At 56.3% G+C, this 14,755-nt stretch overlaps 1 protein-coding gene across 4 annotated transcripts in view; it reads left to right on the top strand.

The window, feature by feature from the left end:
• The window catches only part of TACC1 (transforming acidic coiled-coil containing protein 1), a 32,819-nt gene extending 19,942 nt beyond the window's left edge, over positions 1-12,877 (top strand). For all 4 annotated transcript variants that reach the window (XM_084221965.1, XM_084221964.1, XM_084221963.1 and 1 more), the window contains 10 exons: positions 486-546; positions 775-973; positions 2,890-2,945; positions 5,440-5,562; positions 6,235-6,311; positions 7,337-7,380; positions 7,479-7,639; positions 7,844-7,950; positions 9,647-9,767; positions 10,208-12,877. In XM_084221965.1, coding sequence (XP_084078091.1) covers positions 486-546; positions 775-973; positions 2,890-2,945; positions 5,440-5,562; positions 6,235-6,311; positions 7,337-7,380; positions 7,479-7,639; positions 7,844-7,950; positions 9,647-9,767; positions 10,208-10,276 — 1,018 coding nt within the window. In that variant the 3' untranslated portion in view covers positions 10,277-12,877. The remainder of the gene's footprint in view (positions 1-485; positions 547-774; positions 974-2,889; positions 2,946-5,439; positions 5,563-6,234; positions 6,312-7,336; positions 7,381-7,478; positions 7,640-7,843; positions 7,951-9,646; positions 9,768-10,207) is intronic.
• Positions 12,878-14,755: the final 1,878 nt, after the last annotated feature.

Below are 14,755 nucleotides of genomic sequence, written 5' to 3'. Positions count from 1 at the left end.
GCCTGACTCACCTGGGAGATGTGGATGCTGTGGAGAAGTCCCAGACAAACTTCCAGCTGCAGGGACAGGGCATGAGACAGCCTGGACACGATTCTTCCTGCAGAAAGTCGACTTGCACCAAGCCTGGGGTGCCGTGGCGCCGGACACGCAGGGCCAGGGAGATCCTTCTGTGCCAGCTCCTTGGCAGTGCCTCTCTTGCCATCAGCCTCTTGGGGCCCTTGCTCTGCTCCTTACCTTCCTCAGGAATAAACACCTCACAGACAAACCCAACTCCTGTGTAGTCGTGTCTTTTGTTTGCCTGTTCCTTCTGTTCCTCCCAGAAGTTGCTCTGCCTCGGTGTTCACTGGTGAGTGGGGCTGCTGGCACGTGGTGGGTGCAACGCTGGTGCTGGGACTGCCTCCCCCTGCTTGGGCTGTCTGGCACGCACCCCACATCCCCCTCCCTGCCCCTGAACCCCCCTCAGCTGCTGCTCCTCTCTCCTGCAGGAGCGGCTGCAAGGTGAAGCAGCACGAGGCGCAGCCCCTGGTCCTGGACATCAGCGCTCAGGTAGGTGGGGAGTCACCCCAGGGTGCTGGGCACAGGGGGCTGGGCAGAGCTGGGCTGGCTGAGCTTGAGGCTGGCATCTTCCCTGTGGGCAGTTCCTGATGGGAAGGGAGGGAGGAGCAGCTCACCCGTGGATTTGAAGCCTTCCATGCTTTCCGTGCAGTATCCAGCAGCTCACCTGGTGGGCTGATCCCTGCAGATCTTGTTTAACTGCGTGTTTTGGTCCTGCAGGATGAAGGAGTGTTGATCTCAGAAATCCCAGACATCACAAACAGGGATGGGCGTGCCACTGATGAGGAGAAGTTGGCCTCCACCACCTCCACGCAGAAACCAGCGGGGCTGGACAAGAAGGCCGAGGCAGAAGATGACCTGGAGTACTTTGAGTGCTCCAACGTGCCTGTGTCCTCAGGGAAGCACAGACCAGAGGCAGGTGAGGAACACCCTGCTTGCCTTCATCTCTGGGAGTGTGCTGTGACTGCCCCCAGGGAGCCTCTGGCAAGGAATTGGTGCTGCAGCCTCATCAGAGTTTATTTACACTGACAGGGCTCAAGGCTGCTGCAGGTTCCCATGGAACCTCCCATTGCTTCCCTGCACTGTTTCCAGGGTAGAAAACGATGTGTTTATTTAGACTTTGGGTACAGAGCACTCTCCCCACGATGCTGCAGTGGGATGTGGCTCAGGCACGAGGTTCCCTCCCCGTGGTGCTCCCTGGCAGTGCCCCCCTGCCAGCAGTGCTCTCAGCTGAGCAGAGCAATTGTCCTCTCCATTCAGAGCATCCTGCCCTGGCTCCTGGTGCAGGGTCCCTGCTTAGAGCCTGTGCCTGCAGCAGAGCTGCCAGGACCTGGTGTCCTGGCCCAGGGCAGTGCTTGATGGAGATCTCAATAATGCCCACACAGACCCAATTATTGCTCCTGGTGGAATTCTGCCGTCAGTTTCCCACGTAATTAGCCTCTCTGACCAAGCCATTACAAAATAATTAAAAGCCAGGCAACATGACATTTAATCAATAGCCAAGTCCTAGGTGCAAGCAGGAGAAATCCCCACGGGGGGGTTGCAGCCTCCCCTTTGCAGGAGCCCATTAATCATTTCTCCTGATGGCTGTGCTGGGCTGCCAGCTCCATGGAGAATGGTCCTTTGTCCTCAGGGGAGGAAAATCTGACAGGGGAGAGGCTGGAGTGTTTATTTATTGCTGCTGCTCTCAGAGGGCCAGGCAGGTGCAGGGGCTTGGTGCTGTCTGCAGGGATGGGGGGCGAGCTGTGGGTGCAGCTGCTGGCACTGGGATAAATGGAGGGAAGCATGGGAAGTGTGCAGTGTTACATTGCCTCCTTCCTCTCCAAGCTGAGCTGTCTAAACACGCTGTTCTCTGCCTGGGTAGCACAAGAATCGTGGCTGCAGTTGTGTGAGTGAGTGAGTGTGGCCCATCAATTACCCCTCAGGTGAGGCAGCACCTGCCTGCAGGTCGGGGTGTCCCTCCTGTGAGCAGGGTGTCCCCAGCTCGGGGTGTCCCACACCTTGCAGATGAGGGGGATGTTTTTTATCTCCTCTCTGCTGTTAGGAGCAGCAGGGGCCATGTGGCAGGTCCTTTGGAGGGTGTTGGGGCTGGCTGGCATGGGCTGGTGCTGGTGCCAGCACCTGGGGCTGAGCCTTGTCCCCAGTTTGTCCCTGTGGCTGCAGGAGGCACAGGAGGCACAGGAGCAGGGCTTTGGGAAAGGAAGGCAGGGGACACTGGGGGTACAACCACCCCAGGCCTTGTAGAGGCACCCAGAGTGGCACCAGGAGGGTGCCAGGATCTCTGTGTGAGCATCTCCTATTTCAGAGCTCTCCTGGACACCTGGAGCACCAGGGATGAGGGGTGCTGGTGCTCTGTCCCAGCACCCTGCTGAACTGCAGGACATCCTGAGCCTTCTCCTCCCCCTGAGCCCTGGGGACCTGGGCACAGGCTGAACTGCCACCTCATGGTGGTCCCAGCCTGGGGACAGGGGCACAGGCTGAACTGCCACCTCATGGTGGTCCCAGCCTGGGGACAGGGGCACAGGCTGAACTGCCAGCAGAGGGGAGTGTTGGTTTCCACTCCAGGAGTGCTGGAAGGCTGGCAGGGTGCACCTTGTGGCACCTGGGGACAGGGTTTAACGGTGACCTCGGCAGTGCTGGGTACTCCACTGTCTTTGAGAGCTTTTCCAACCAAAATGATTCCAGCAAGGGCAGGAGCTGGGGGCAAAGGTGCCTTTGGGAGGGGAAGCTCAGGGGATGGGGAGGCTCAGAGGACCCTCCTGTGTCTCAGAGAATCTGTGTGTGCCCACGGTGCTGTTTCCAAATCCACTAAAGGCTGTGTTTCATTGTCTTTAGGTTTTGAAAAGGAGACCTGCAAGCAGATGGAAAAGGGAGGGCCTGGCATCTTCCCTGTGAGTGCCTCTCGCTTTCTCCTTTCTGAAATGAGTTTCTTTGGGAGGTAAAATTCTTGACGAGCCCACGCAGGGACTTGATAAAAATAGCAGAGATTTCCCAGCAGGCCTGGAGGAGCCTGGCAGAGATGGATCCCTCCTGGGTGGGCGCGGGGAGGGGGAGGCAGGCAGGGAGGGAGGGAGGGAGGGGACAGGGAGGAGCAGTGCTGGGATGGACAGGAGCAGTGCTGGGACGGACAGGAGCAGTGCTGGGATGGACAGGAGCAGTGCTGGGGACAGGAGCAGTGCTGGGGACGGACAGGAGCAGTGCTGGGATGGACAGGAGCAGTGCTGGGGACAGGCAGGAGCAGTGCTGGGGACAGGCAGGAGCAGTGCTGGGGACAGGCAGGAGCAGTTCTGGGGACAGGAGCAGTGCTGGGGACGGACAGGAGCAGTGCTGGGGACAGGCAGGAGCAGTGCTGGGGACAGACAGGAGCAGTGCTGAGGAGGGACAGGAGCAGTGCTGGGGACAGGAGCAGTGCTGGGGACAAGGAGGGAGCAATGCTGGGGATGGACAGGAGCAGTGCTGGGGACAAGGAGGGAGCAGTGCTGGGGACAGGAGCAGTGCTGGGGACAGGCAGGAGCAGTGCTGGGGACAGACAGGGACAGGAGCAGTGCTGGGGACAGACAGCAGCAGTGCTGGGGACAGACAGGAGCAGTGCTGGGGACAGACAGGGACAGGAGCAGTTCTGGGGACAGGAGCAGTGCTGGGGACAGACAGGAGCAGTGCTGGGGACAGACAGGGACAGGAGCAGTGCTGGGGACGGACAGGAGCAGTGCTGGGGACAGACAGCAGCAGTGCTGGGGACAGACAGCAGCAGTGCTGGGGATGGACAGGAGCAGTGCAGAGCCAGGGCTGCCCTGGGGGGTGGCTGAAGGACAGGGAGGGTAGAGGAGACTGTGGGGAGGGGACGAGCTGCCAGCACGGGCTGTGTCTCACATGGAGTGTCCAGGGCTGGCTCTGGTGGCCCCTTGGTGCTGGTGCCTTCTAGAAGGGACCCTCAGGGACCCTCAGGGACCCTCAGGACCCTCTGACAGCAGAGGTGAAGCCCTGCTCTGCAGCCACAGTGCCCCTGGCAGCCCAGCAGCAGCCCCACCGTGCTGGGACAGCCCTGGCATGGCCCGAGGAGCCCCAAGGGACACCCTGTGCCAGCCCCTGGCCAAAGCTGCTTGAGGTGACAAGCAGATGACAGTGAGATTAGCAACATCAGCACAAGCAACCCCTGTGAGACAGATTTAGCTCTGCTGAGCCCCACAAGGGCAAAGTGAGCTTTCATTTGGTGCCCAGGGGAGCCTGGGCAGGCTCTGGTACTGCAGGCAGGCTGCTGTCAGCCCAGAGGTACCTGCAGGAGCTCAGGTGTGCAGGCTGCTGGCAGCCCAGAGGTACCTGCAGGAGCTCAGGTGTGCAGGCTGCTGGCAGCCCAGAGGTACCTGCAGGAGCTCAGGTGTGCAGCTGCTCTTGGGAGATGCTGTGGGAGGCTGAACCTGCTCAGTGCTGGGGTGCCTGGCCCCAAACCTGCCCCAGGGGTGGCTCCCACCTCTGCCATGGGCACAGCAGAGCTGTGCAGGGCTCGGGGAGCTCGAGTTGAGCAGCTGAAGCACCAGGGAGAGGAGAGGGGAGGGGAGAAGTGCTCCAGTGCTCTGATTTCCAACCCTGAGGAGCAGGCTGCCTCCTTCCTCCCAGCACTGCTCTATTTATGGCAGCCCCTTCTCAGGGAGATGCTGCACGGCTGTCACTGCTCTGGGTGGTGAAGGGAGGGGCAGGCAGTGCCAGCACCTGGGGCTGAGCCTTGTCCCCAGTTTGTCCCTGTGGCTGCAGCACTGGTGCACAGGAGGGCACAGGAGCAGGGCTTTGGGAAAGGAAGGCAGGGGACAGTGGGGGTACAACCAGCCCAGGCCTTGTAGAGGCACCCAGAGTGGCACCAGGAGGGTGCCAGGATCTCTGTGTGAGCATCTCCTATTTCAGAGCTCTCCTGGAGCACCAGGGATGGGTGCTCTGTCCCTTGGACCCCTGCTCTGCAGAGGGGTGAAGTCTGCTTTCCCCCACAGCTTCCTTGGGCATTTGGGTGAGCAGCAAGGCCCAGGAAATGTCCCTGCAGCTGCCAGCAGCAATCTGAGCAGGTCAGCTGCTGTCCCCAGAGACGGGGAGGGGCTGGAGACAGACCCAGACCCTTGCAGACCACCCCTCCTGTGGCTCCCAGTCAGCAGAGACCCTTCAGGATGGGGCTGTTTTTAAACCACCATGGGATAAGGGAAGTTGGATGTGCCTCGGTCTCCCTGTTGGGATATTGCCTCCCTGGGGCAGCTCATGGCTGTCATGGCCTGCTCCTGGCAAGGGAAGGTCCTGGCAGCTCACAGCATCTCTGCCAGGAGTCAGGTGCAGGCTCTGGGCTCTGTGTGTGCAGAAAGGGAAGTGCAGAGCCCCCCCAACATCCCAGCTGGGTGATTCCCCCAGGACAATCCCGGGCTGTGCTCCATGGACAAGTGCCCCAACGTGAGCAGGAGCGAGAGTCCCCTGGCTGGCATCTGCCTCAGTGAGTCCGAGAAGGCAGCTGTGCTCACCCTCATCAGAGAGGAGGTAACAGCCCTGTCCCTGTCCCCTGGGCTGCCCCTCGTGTCCCTGTCCCTTGGGGCTCCTCTCAGAGGTGACAGCCCTGTCCCTGTCCCCTGGGGCTGCCCCTTGTGTCCCTGTCCCCTGGGCTGTCCCTCATTCATCAGAGAGGTGACATCCCTGTCCCTGTCCCCTGGGGCTGCCCCTTGTGTCCCTGTCCCCTGGGGCTCCTCTCAGAGGTAACAGCCCTGTCCCTGTCCCCTGGGGCTGCCCCTCATTCATCAGAGAGGTGACAGCCCTGTCCCTGTCCCCTGGGGCTGCCCCTCGTGTCCCTGTCCCCTGGGCTGCTCCTGGGAGATGTCCCTGTTCCCTAAGCTGCCTCTCAGAGGTGACAGCCCTGTCCCTGTCCCCTGGGGCTGCCCCTCGTGTCCCTGTCCCCTGGGCTGCTCCTGGGAGATGTCCCTGTTCCCTAAGCTGCCTCTCAGAGGTGACAGCCCTGTCCCTGTCCCCTGGGCTGCCCCTCACTCATCAGAGAGGTGACAGCCCTGTCCCCTGTCCCTGCCCCTCGCTGGAGCTCACCCCAGGGCAGCAGGGGCAGCTCTGCTCTGCCCAGGAGGGGGGATCTGATCCCCTGTGTGGGACAGAGAGGGGAAGCCCCTCAGAGCACGTCCCCAGGGTCCTGTGTCTGCTGCCACCCAGATCATCACCAAGGAGATCGAGGCCAACGAGTGGAAGAAGAAATACGAGGAGAGCCGGCAGGAAGTGCTGGAGATGAGGTAGGAGCTGTCCCTGGGCAGGAGGAGGCTGAGGGGGCATGAGGGGTGGCACAGGGCAGCCTCACCAGGCTTGGCAGAGACTTCTCTTAGTGCTGGTGCTGTGTCAGGGTGTCATTGTCACATCTTCTGAAAAATCCCTTCGCCAGGATTTCTTCTCCTGGGAAGCTGAGAAGCCTCAGAGAGGAATGAAAACAATAATTAGCTGATTGCTTCTCTTGTGCTTTGCTGCTTTGGAATGTGGCTTGGACATTATTTACCAACAGGTGCATGTTTGATTGGTTCCATGTGAATTGTTTTTAATTAATGACCAATCACAGACAGCTGTGTCAGACTCTGAGGGGTCATTCACGAGTTTTTATTGTTCATTCTTGTTAAACTGTCTGTATCCTTTCTCTTTCTTTAGCATAGTTTTAGTTTAGTAGAATAGAGTGGAGTGGAATGGAATGGAATGGAATGGAATGGAATAGAATAGAATAGAATAGAATAGAATAGAATAGAATAGAATAGAATAGAATAGAATAGAATAGAATAGGAAAAATGAATAGGAAAATGAATAGAATAGAATAGAATAGAATAGAATAGAATAGAATAGAATAGAATAGAATAGAATATCTCAGCCTTCTGAGAACATGGAGTCAGATTCTCAATTCCTCCTTCATCCTGGGGACTTCACAAACTCAACATCAGTGTTCTCTTACTGCTGGTGCTGTTTCCTGCTCGTTCCTTTGCTGCAATAAAATAGAAATAAAATAGAAATAAATTAAAAAGAAATAAAATCCCGTGAGTTGTGCCAGTCCCAGTGGCAGAGGAGGGTTTTGGTCTGAAGCAGCACTGACAGGTGGTGCAGCCCCAACATCTGGGGTGCAGCCCCAACATCTGGGCCCTGTGCCCGTGTTCCTGTGGGGGTGCAGTGGTGGCAGGGCCAGCAGGGCCTCCCGTGGGGCAGATTGCTGCCAGCACAGCTGGAGGTGCCTGTCCCCAAAAGCAGTGGCCTCTCACCTGTTTGTTTTTTCTCTTCCTTCCAGGAAAATCGTGGCTGAGTATGAGAAGACCATTGCCCAGATGATAGGTAAGGTGCTGTCACCTGGCCAGGTGTGCAGGGCAGGGAGCTGGCTGTCACGGCTGTCCCCACTCAGTCACTGTGTCCCTGTTTGTTCTCCATCCCAGAGGATGAGCAGAGGACAAACATGACATCTCAGAAGAACCTGCAGCAGCTCACAATGGAGAAGGACCAGGCTCTGGCAGACCTGAACTCGGTGGAGAGGTCCCTGTCGGATCTGTTCAGGAGATATGAAAACCTGAAGGGAGTCCTGGAAGGATTTAAGAAGGTCCTTACCTTGGTTTGCCCTTTCTCCCTGCAGCTCTGGTCCCTGGCCACAGGGTTCCTGGGCAGTCACACTCCCTGTTTCTATTCTGCTGAGTGTAAAGCAGAAGTTGGGCTTTTTTAAAACCTTTTTTGGTACACTCAGAACAGTATCTATCATCCTGTCAGAGCCCAGCCCCAATGCAGATGGATGTACTTTCTTTTCCAGAACGAAGAAGCTCTGAAGAAATGTGCTCAAGATTATCTGACCCGTGTCAAGCAGGAGGAGCAGCGGTATCAGGCCCTGAAAGTCCACGCAGAAGAAAAATTAGACAAGTAAGGTCATGCATGAGATTGCTGGGTGCTGCAAGACCTTGTAGGGAAGCAGCTTCATTTGCTTTCCAGAGGCTGGAAGGCAGGAGCTGAATGATGTGAAAAGCTGCATTTTACAGCCTCAGGCTCAAGTGTCTCTGAGTAAGGCAGAGCAAATCCCTGAATGCACTCTCTGATCTCTGCTTATTTATTTTTTAATGGAGAACCTGAGGTTCACAGTCTATTTATGGCCACTTAACCAAGTTCCCATCTTTCAGAGAGCTCATGTTTGTGGTCCACGAGGGGGGGGTGCAGCCCTGGGGCTCAGCTGATGAGCAGGAGCTCAGCAGCACGTGTAACCCCGAGTGAGCTGGGTGGTGGGGAGGTTTAGCTTGGCCCTGAAAGAGCAGAGTTTCATACAGGAGCTGGAGGAGCTGAATTAACCCAGTTTCACCCAGGTCCCACAGGGGCAAACCCCCTCTGTGGTACCCAGGGGAGCAGAGCCAGGCAGTGTGATGTTGCTGTTGTGTTGAGAATGACACAGGAACAGGCGAGAGGCAGGATGGTAGAAAGAGCAAAGAAGGTTTTATTCAAGAGAGCCACGTGGTTTTTATGGAGTGACACAATAGATTCTGTTTGATTGGCTAACAAAACATCTTCCTGACTAACAAAGTTCTTCCTAACTAACAAAACCATCTTCCTCACACACCATCCTTGTGAGAAGAACTGAGAGACCAAGGAGAAAACCACCACCTGCAGATTGTTTATACTTCACAAGTTATCACATCCTTACAACTGCCCAAAAATTCTCTCAAGCCACTGTGAGGAATGCTTGGCTGTTTCTCTGTGCCACAGCATCCACACCGTGGTGTATTGGAATTTACCAATATTGGGGATGGGATGTGCCTGAGCTTGTGCTTGGTGCTGAACCAAACTGTGGTCTTTCACTCCAGGGACACTTTTGGCCATGGCTGGGTGGTGTTTCACCCCAGGGACACTTTTGGCCATGGCTGGGTGGTGTTTCACCCCAGGGACACTTTTGGCCATGGCTGGGTGGTGTTTCACCCCAGGGACACTTTTGGCCATGGCTGGGTGGTGTTTCACCCCAGGGACACTTTTGGCCATGGCTGGGTGGTGTTTCACCCCAGGGACACTTTGGGCTGGCTGGGTGCTGCCCTGGGCACGTGGGCACCAGTCCAGGCGTGCAGGAGCTCTGCTGGGGCTGGGATGGAGCTTCCTCCCGTGCAGGGGCCGCTCCTCAGGGTTCCCTCTGTGGAGAAGCTTTGGGGCGATGGGGAAGGAAAGGAGTGGGTTCTGCTGGAGGGTTTGGATCCAGAGCTTTATTCTGGCCCACAGCCTCTGAACCCACAGCAGCTCCAGCAGAACTCCTGAGCCCGTGGCTGCTGCTCCTTTAACCCCGGGAGAGGGCAGGGAAGGGGCAGGGAGCCACCAGCCAGGGACAGGAGGGGAGGGCTCAAGGGACAGAGGACACCTGGATGGCCCAGTGCCCCCGGGGGTAGAGGGCATCCTTTGAACCTGCCAATCACTTCTGGAATGCCAGGACTGACAGACAGTGCTGGGAGGGGAATGGAGAGGTGACTGACACACCTGGCAGGGAATTATCAGGGGAGGGAGCCGAGGTTCTGAGGCAAACCCTGAAATCACAACGCAGCAGTGGTGCCCCTGCCTGCCCCTGAGCTGTGCCCCCTCTGTGCCCCAGGGCCAACGAGGAGATCGCCCAGGTGCGCACCAAGGCCAAGGCGGAGAGCGCGGCGCTGCACGCGGGGCTGCGCAAGGAGCAGATGAAGGTGGAGTCCCTGGAGAGAACCCTGCAGCAGAAGGTAACACACCTGCCCCTGCCTCTCTGCAGCCCTGCCTGCAGTTCCTGCTGCTGCCCTGAGCATCCTGTTGATGCCAGAGGCGTCCTCAAGATTTTTGGTCCAGAAGCTGTTTGGTTTTTGGGATTTTTTGGGGTTTTTTTTTCGTATTTTGTGAGGGTGGTTTGGATTTTTTTGGGGCAGAATGGGCACTGCTGGCTTATGTGTGCCTGTTTGCAGCAGTGTAGGCTGGGGCTGGCTTGCTGCAGATCTCTGCAGCACCAAGGTCTGACTGGGATGAGGAGGGGTGAGCACAGCAGTGCCTGGATGCACAGAGGAGCTGCTGCAGGGGCACAGACAGAAGCTGGCTGCCCTTTCCCATGCATGCTTGATGCCAGATGGGCCCTGGTGTTATTCCCCACCTGTGCCACCACAGAGGTCCCCATGATCTGCTTTTCTTCCAGAACCAGGAGATTGAGGAGCTGACCAAGATCTGCGACGAGCTGATAGCCAAACTGGGAAAGTCAGACTGAGCCTCAGCCCCCCTCGCCCAGCACTCTGCACTTGGCTGCTTTTCTCGTGACGTCGAGCACCTTGCCTTACCCTGGAGTCCCTGCAGGAAAGCTCACCTGTCCAGCTGCCCCTTGGCTGCCAGACTGTGGCTCCTGAGCAGGGCAGCTCCCCTCACTGTCCCTGTCTGCTTCCCACAGCTCCAGGCTGGGATCCCTGCAGGCAGCCTGGGAATCCTGTGCTCAGCCTGGGCCTGTGTGTCCCTCCCAGGGCGTGCTGCCCCGTCCCTCTGCACCAATGCCACCTCTCAGGTGGGAGGTGACAGCCTGGGCTCTGTCCCCCTTGGTTGGGCTGGGTCTGGTTGTGTCCCCACTGCACTCTCTGTCACTGATTGTCCTCATGTGCTCAGCAGAACAGGTCCAGCCACTGGTGGGTGCTGCCCTGGGACGTGGGTGATGGCAGGGGGTGACCTGCTGGCTCTTGCACCGGGGAAGGGCACCTGGCACGGGGATGGCTGGTCTCTGGTTTGTGGGTGAAGCACAGCACAGCCTCTCCCTGTCCCTGGCTGTGCCAGCTCAGAGGAAGGGAGCTGACATCTCTGCATTCGTGCACTTTATGAGCATTTATGGGCACTCGGGCTCTCTGCTCACTCCTTCCAGTCAGGCAGGACACAAGGCACCACCTGTTCCCCCCAGAGCACTGAGCAGTCACACAGCCTGCAGAACCTTCAGTCCTCTCCAGGGAGAGGCTGGGTCAGGGGAGGCAGGAGGTTTCTGCACCAAGAGGTGTTTGAGAAGCAGGGGAGATGCTGGTTCTGGTGAGCTGGGACTGCCCATCATCCTCCCTGTGACCACCTCATGTCAGCCAGGGCCGTGTCTGTCACTCCCTGTGCCATGGTGAGATCAGGGCTCCCTTTCAGAGGCTGCAGGAGGAAGGAGCTGAACCCTGATGTGCCTCGTGGGTACTGCAGTAGCTGCAGTGGTGGAGGATTCTCTGCCTTGAATGGATAGGTGTGAAATAAGGGAAATATTTGCAGTTAGGACTGTTTCCTGCCCAGCCTGTTGAACACTTTCACAAACCTTTTTGCTGCTACCTTTTTGTAACAGAATTGAGCTCTTTTCCTTCTATTTTCTAATTCCCTGTGTCGAGCATGCAGAGCAAACACCTCTTTAAGCCAGAGCCATACACTTGATTATATTTTATTAGTTATATAATATAGAGAGAGTTTATTCTACACTTAAGTAAAGGTGTCAGCAGCCTGCCCTAGCACACAGCTTGTTCTCCATGCCCCCAGTTATCCCAGTGACAGACTGGTCACAGAAACCAGTGGCTGACACCACTCAAAGCAGTGCACCTGTTGCTTGTGCTGGATATTCACCCTTTGCACAGTTGACAGAAAAGAAAAACCCTATTTTCCCCTTTCTTTTTAACCCCCTTGCCCTCCCCACATGTCCCCTCCTGGGCTGGTGAAAAACCTTCAATCCTATGATCAACAGGGACTATTTCTGTTCCCCTTTGGGAGTCTGTGCAGGTAAAGCAAACCCCTGAGAGCCTGAGATTTCTGGGCCAGTTGGCTTTTTCTCTTGAGGAAGCAGAGTGTGCAGCATTGCATAACCCCTCAGAGCTGGTGACAGGCTGCTCCAGGGCTGGTCTCTGCCTGGGGCCCTGGGGCACTGCCCTGCCTGCAGCAGCACCCAGGCTGTGGTGGGGGCTGCTGGAGCCCAGGTGGGGACAGTGGCAGCCCTCAGCCTCCTGCTTTGCTCAGGGCTGGGATCCTGTCCTGGCTCAAGGTGAGGTCAGTCTCTCCCTGGGGTGTGGCTCTGGCCCTTGGAGCTGCAGGATCATTGCAGAAGTTTAGATTTCACCACTTCCCCAGCGCCCTGACCTGACCCAGCAGTCACTGTGGGCTGTCTGCAGAGCAGGGCTGCACTCTGGTGACCCATGGGACACAGCCCTCCAGCCCTCCTGTCCCCGGTGCCACCTCCGCCTCCTGTGCCCGTCCTGTGCACCCCAGCCTGGGCCAAGAAGATTCCTAAGGAATGATTTATTAACTATAATATGGTTATAGTGCCAGATATAGGTAAATCCCTGCAGAATGGCTGTGGTGACATGAAACAGAAGGGGTGCTTGCCAGCGGGCAGGGTGGCTGCACCTCGAGGTGATGGGTTGGCATCCCCATGACTGGCACAGGGAAGGGCAGGTCCCTGTGTGGGGTGTCCCAGCTGGCTGTGTGTTTGTCCTCTGTTCCTTGCAGTAGATTTAAAAGCCCTTTTGGCAGCAGCAGGCCCTGCCCCTGCTGCCGTGTTGCTGTTTGCAGTGTGTGTTTGCCAGCAGATCTGTCTGTAACCGAGTGCCAACCAGTAACCCCCAACTACTGATCTCCTCCCTGTCCCTCCAGCGTGGCCTCCCCCAGGCAGGAACTTCCTCTGCATTGGCTCCTACCCCTCTGCTTCCAGCCATGTGTGTAACTGCCATCAACATTGGTTTTATATGTATGATAATTTCCCTTTTATATGTCAGGTAAATATTTGTAAGAGTTATACTCACACAAATGAGATTATTATAATGATTACTAATATATTTTTTTCCATGTTTCATTGCCTGAGTAAAAACTGTGTTTATCACTCTTGAAAGCTTGCTTGGTGTTTGTGAGGTTGGTGAAGAGTTTTGGGAGGAGTTGGCTTTACCAGCATGGGCCATGTTCTGCCTTGTCCTTATTAATGTGGTTTACATGATTATTATTTGGTTTCAAATAAGCACAGTTATCATCTGTTCCTGAAATTCAGAGCTGGGGTGGCATTTCTGGCCCTGTGGCTCCCTGCACACTGTGGTGCTCCTAAGCCATGGCAGTGAGCTCAGGCAGCAGGAAGAGCTGAGGCAGCAGCAGGATGCCAGGCAGGAGAATCCTTGCCCTAATCCCTGCACTGACCCTGACAGCCCTCTGTGGCCTTGGCTAAATCCTGCTGGAGGCTGGGGGATGCAGGGATGGTTCCACTGGGCTCTCCCAGCCCTGTAGAGGTTTTCAGTTGTTCTCTTGCACTTCTCCTTTGGTGGGTTGGAAAATCTGGAGGGGTTTTCCCCAACTACTCGTGACAAGGAAGGGGCTGTTCTCTGATGGAGCAGCTGGGCTTGATCAAGACCTTTGAAAGCCACCACAAGGTTCTGTGTCCAGAGGTGGTTTCCATACAGGGTATGGAGCAGATCCCAGCCCATCCATGGCCCCAGTGTGGTGCCACCACCCAGCCCATGTCCTTGGGGAGCTGTGTCCTGTCCCCCCAGCTTAGAGGGCATTAGCCCAGCCCCCGATGCACTCACCCAAGCAGATTAGCTGTAAGACCTTAAGACAAAAGAGCAGCTCCACACCCCACCCTGCACACTGCTGAGGATGCCTGCCATGAGGACCCTGCTGGCCCTGGCCCTGGTCACGTCCCTGGCTGGAGGAAGTAAGTGTCCCTTGGCTCTGGGCAGCACAAGGTGGGGTGAATCACTGTACCTGCTGCCCTGTCCCTGGCTGTTCCCACCCCTGCAGGAAAATGATGTTTTGGGGAGGGAGGGTGGCTTTGTCCTCTGAGTGGCACCGAGAGAAGCTCCCTGTGCCACTGGCACAGAGCCTGGGCATGCTGTGCCCAGCAGGGAGCACAGAGCCTCTGCTGGAGCTCCTGAGCCTAAACCCTGCAGCTTCTCCTGGCTGGAGCTCTGTTTGCCTGCTAAAACTTGGTTCCTCCAAGGCATAGTCACAAATACGGGGGGTGGCTGCACTGCTCAGAGCGATGCCACGAAATTGGGGCAGCTCTGGGCTGTTTCAGGGTCTTTGGACCAAGGCAAGGTGAACACTTGTGTTGTGAGGTCCCCAGGACGAGGTGAGAGATGAGAATTGACTCCATGTTCTCAGAAGGCTGATTTATTATTTTATGATATGTTAATCATATCATATCATAGATCATATGAAATTCTATAATATGAAATGATATGAAATGATATGAAATAATATACTAAAACTATATTAAAGAAAGAGAAAGGATACATCAGAAGGCTAGAAAAGAATGATGATAAAAACTTGTGACAGACTCAGTCTGACACAGCTGGACTGGGATTGGTCATTAAATTAAAACAATTCCCACGGAACCAAAGATGCAGCTGTTGGTGAGCAAGCTCCAGACCACGTTCCAAACAATCAGACAATTATTGTTTACATTTCTTTCCTGAGGCTTCTCAGGAGAAAAATCCTGGGCAAAGAAGATTTTTCAAAAAATATCACAGTGACAGAACACAGCCACGAGAGGGCTCTGCTCTGTCAGCGAGGCCGAGCCGAGTTCCACCTCCAGCCCCAGCGCTGCCTTATCCAGCCCCATCAAAATCCAGGATTTATCATTTCAGGCAGGAGCAGGATCTTCAGGTCCGGGTTTTTCTGGGGTGTGTGCATGCTTTGAGGGGTCACGCAGCTCTTGCACCGCTGTCGGCTCTGGCGCACAGCAGAGAGGATCTGGCTGCTGTCTAACCTG

Source organism: Fringilla coelebs (genome assembly GCF_963513975.1).
Source record: "Fringilla coelebs genome assembly, chromosome: 26".
Taxonomy (NCBI): Eukaryota; Metazoa; Chordata; class Aves; order Passeriformes; family Fringillidae; genus Fringilla; species Fringilla coelebs.
Note: the sequence above shows the minus strand (reverse complement) of the source record. Positions and strands in the feature narration are given on the sequence as shown.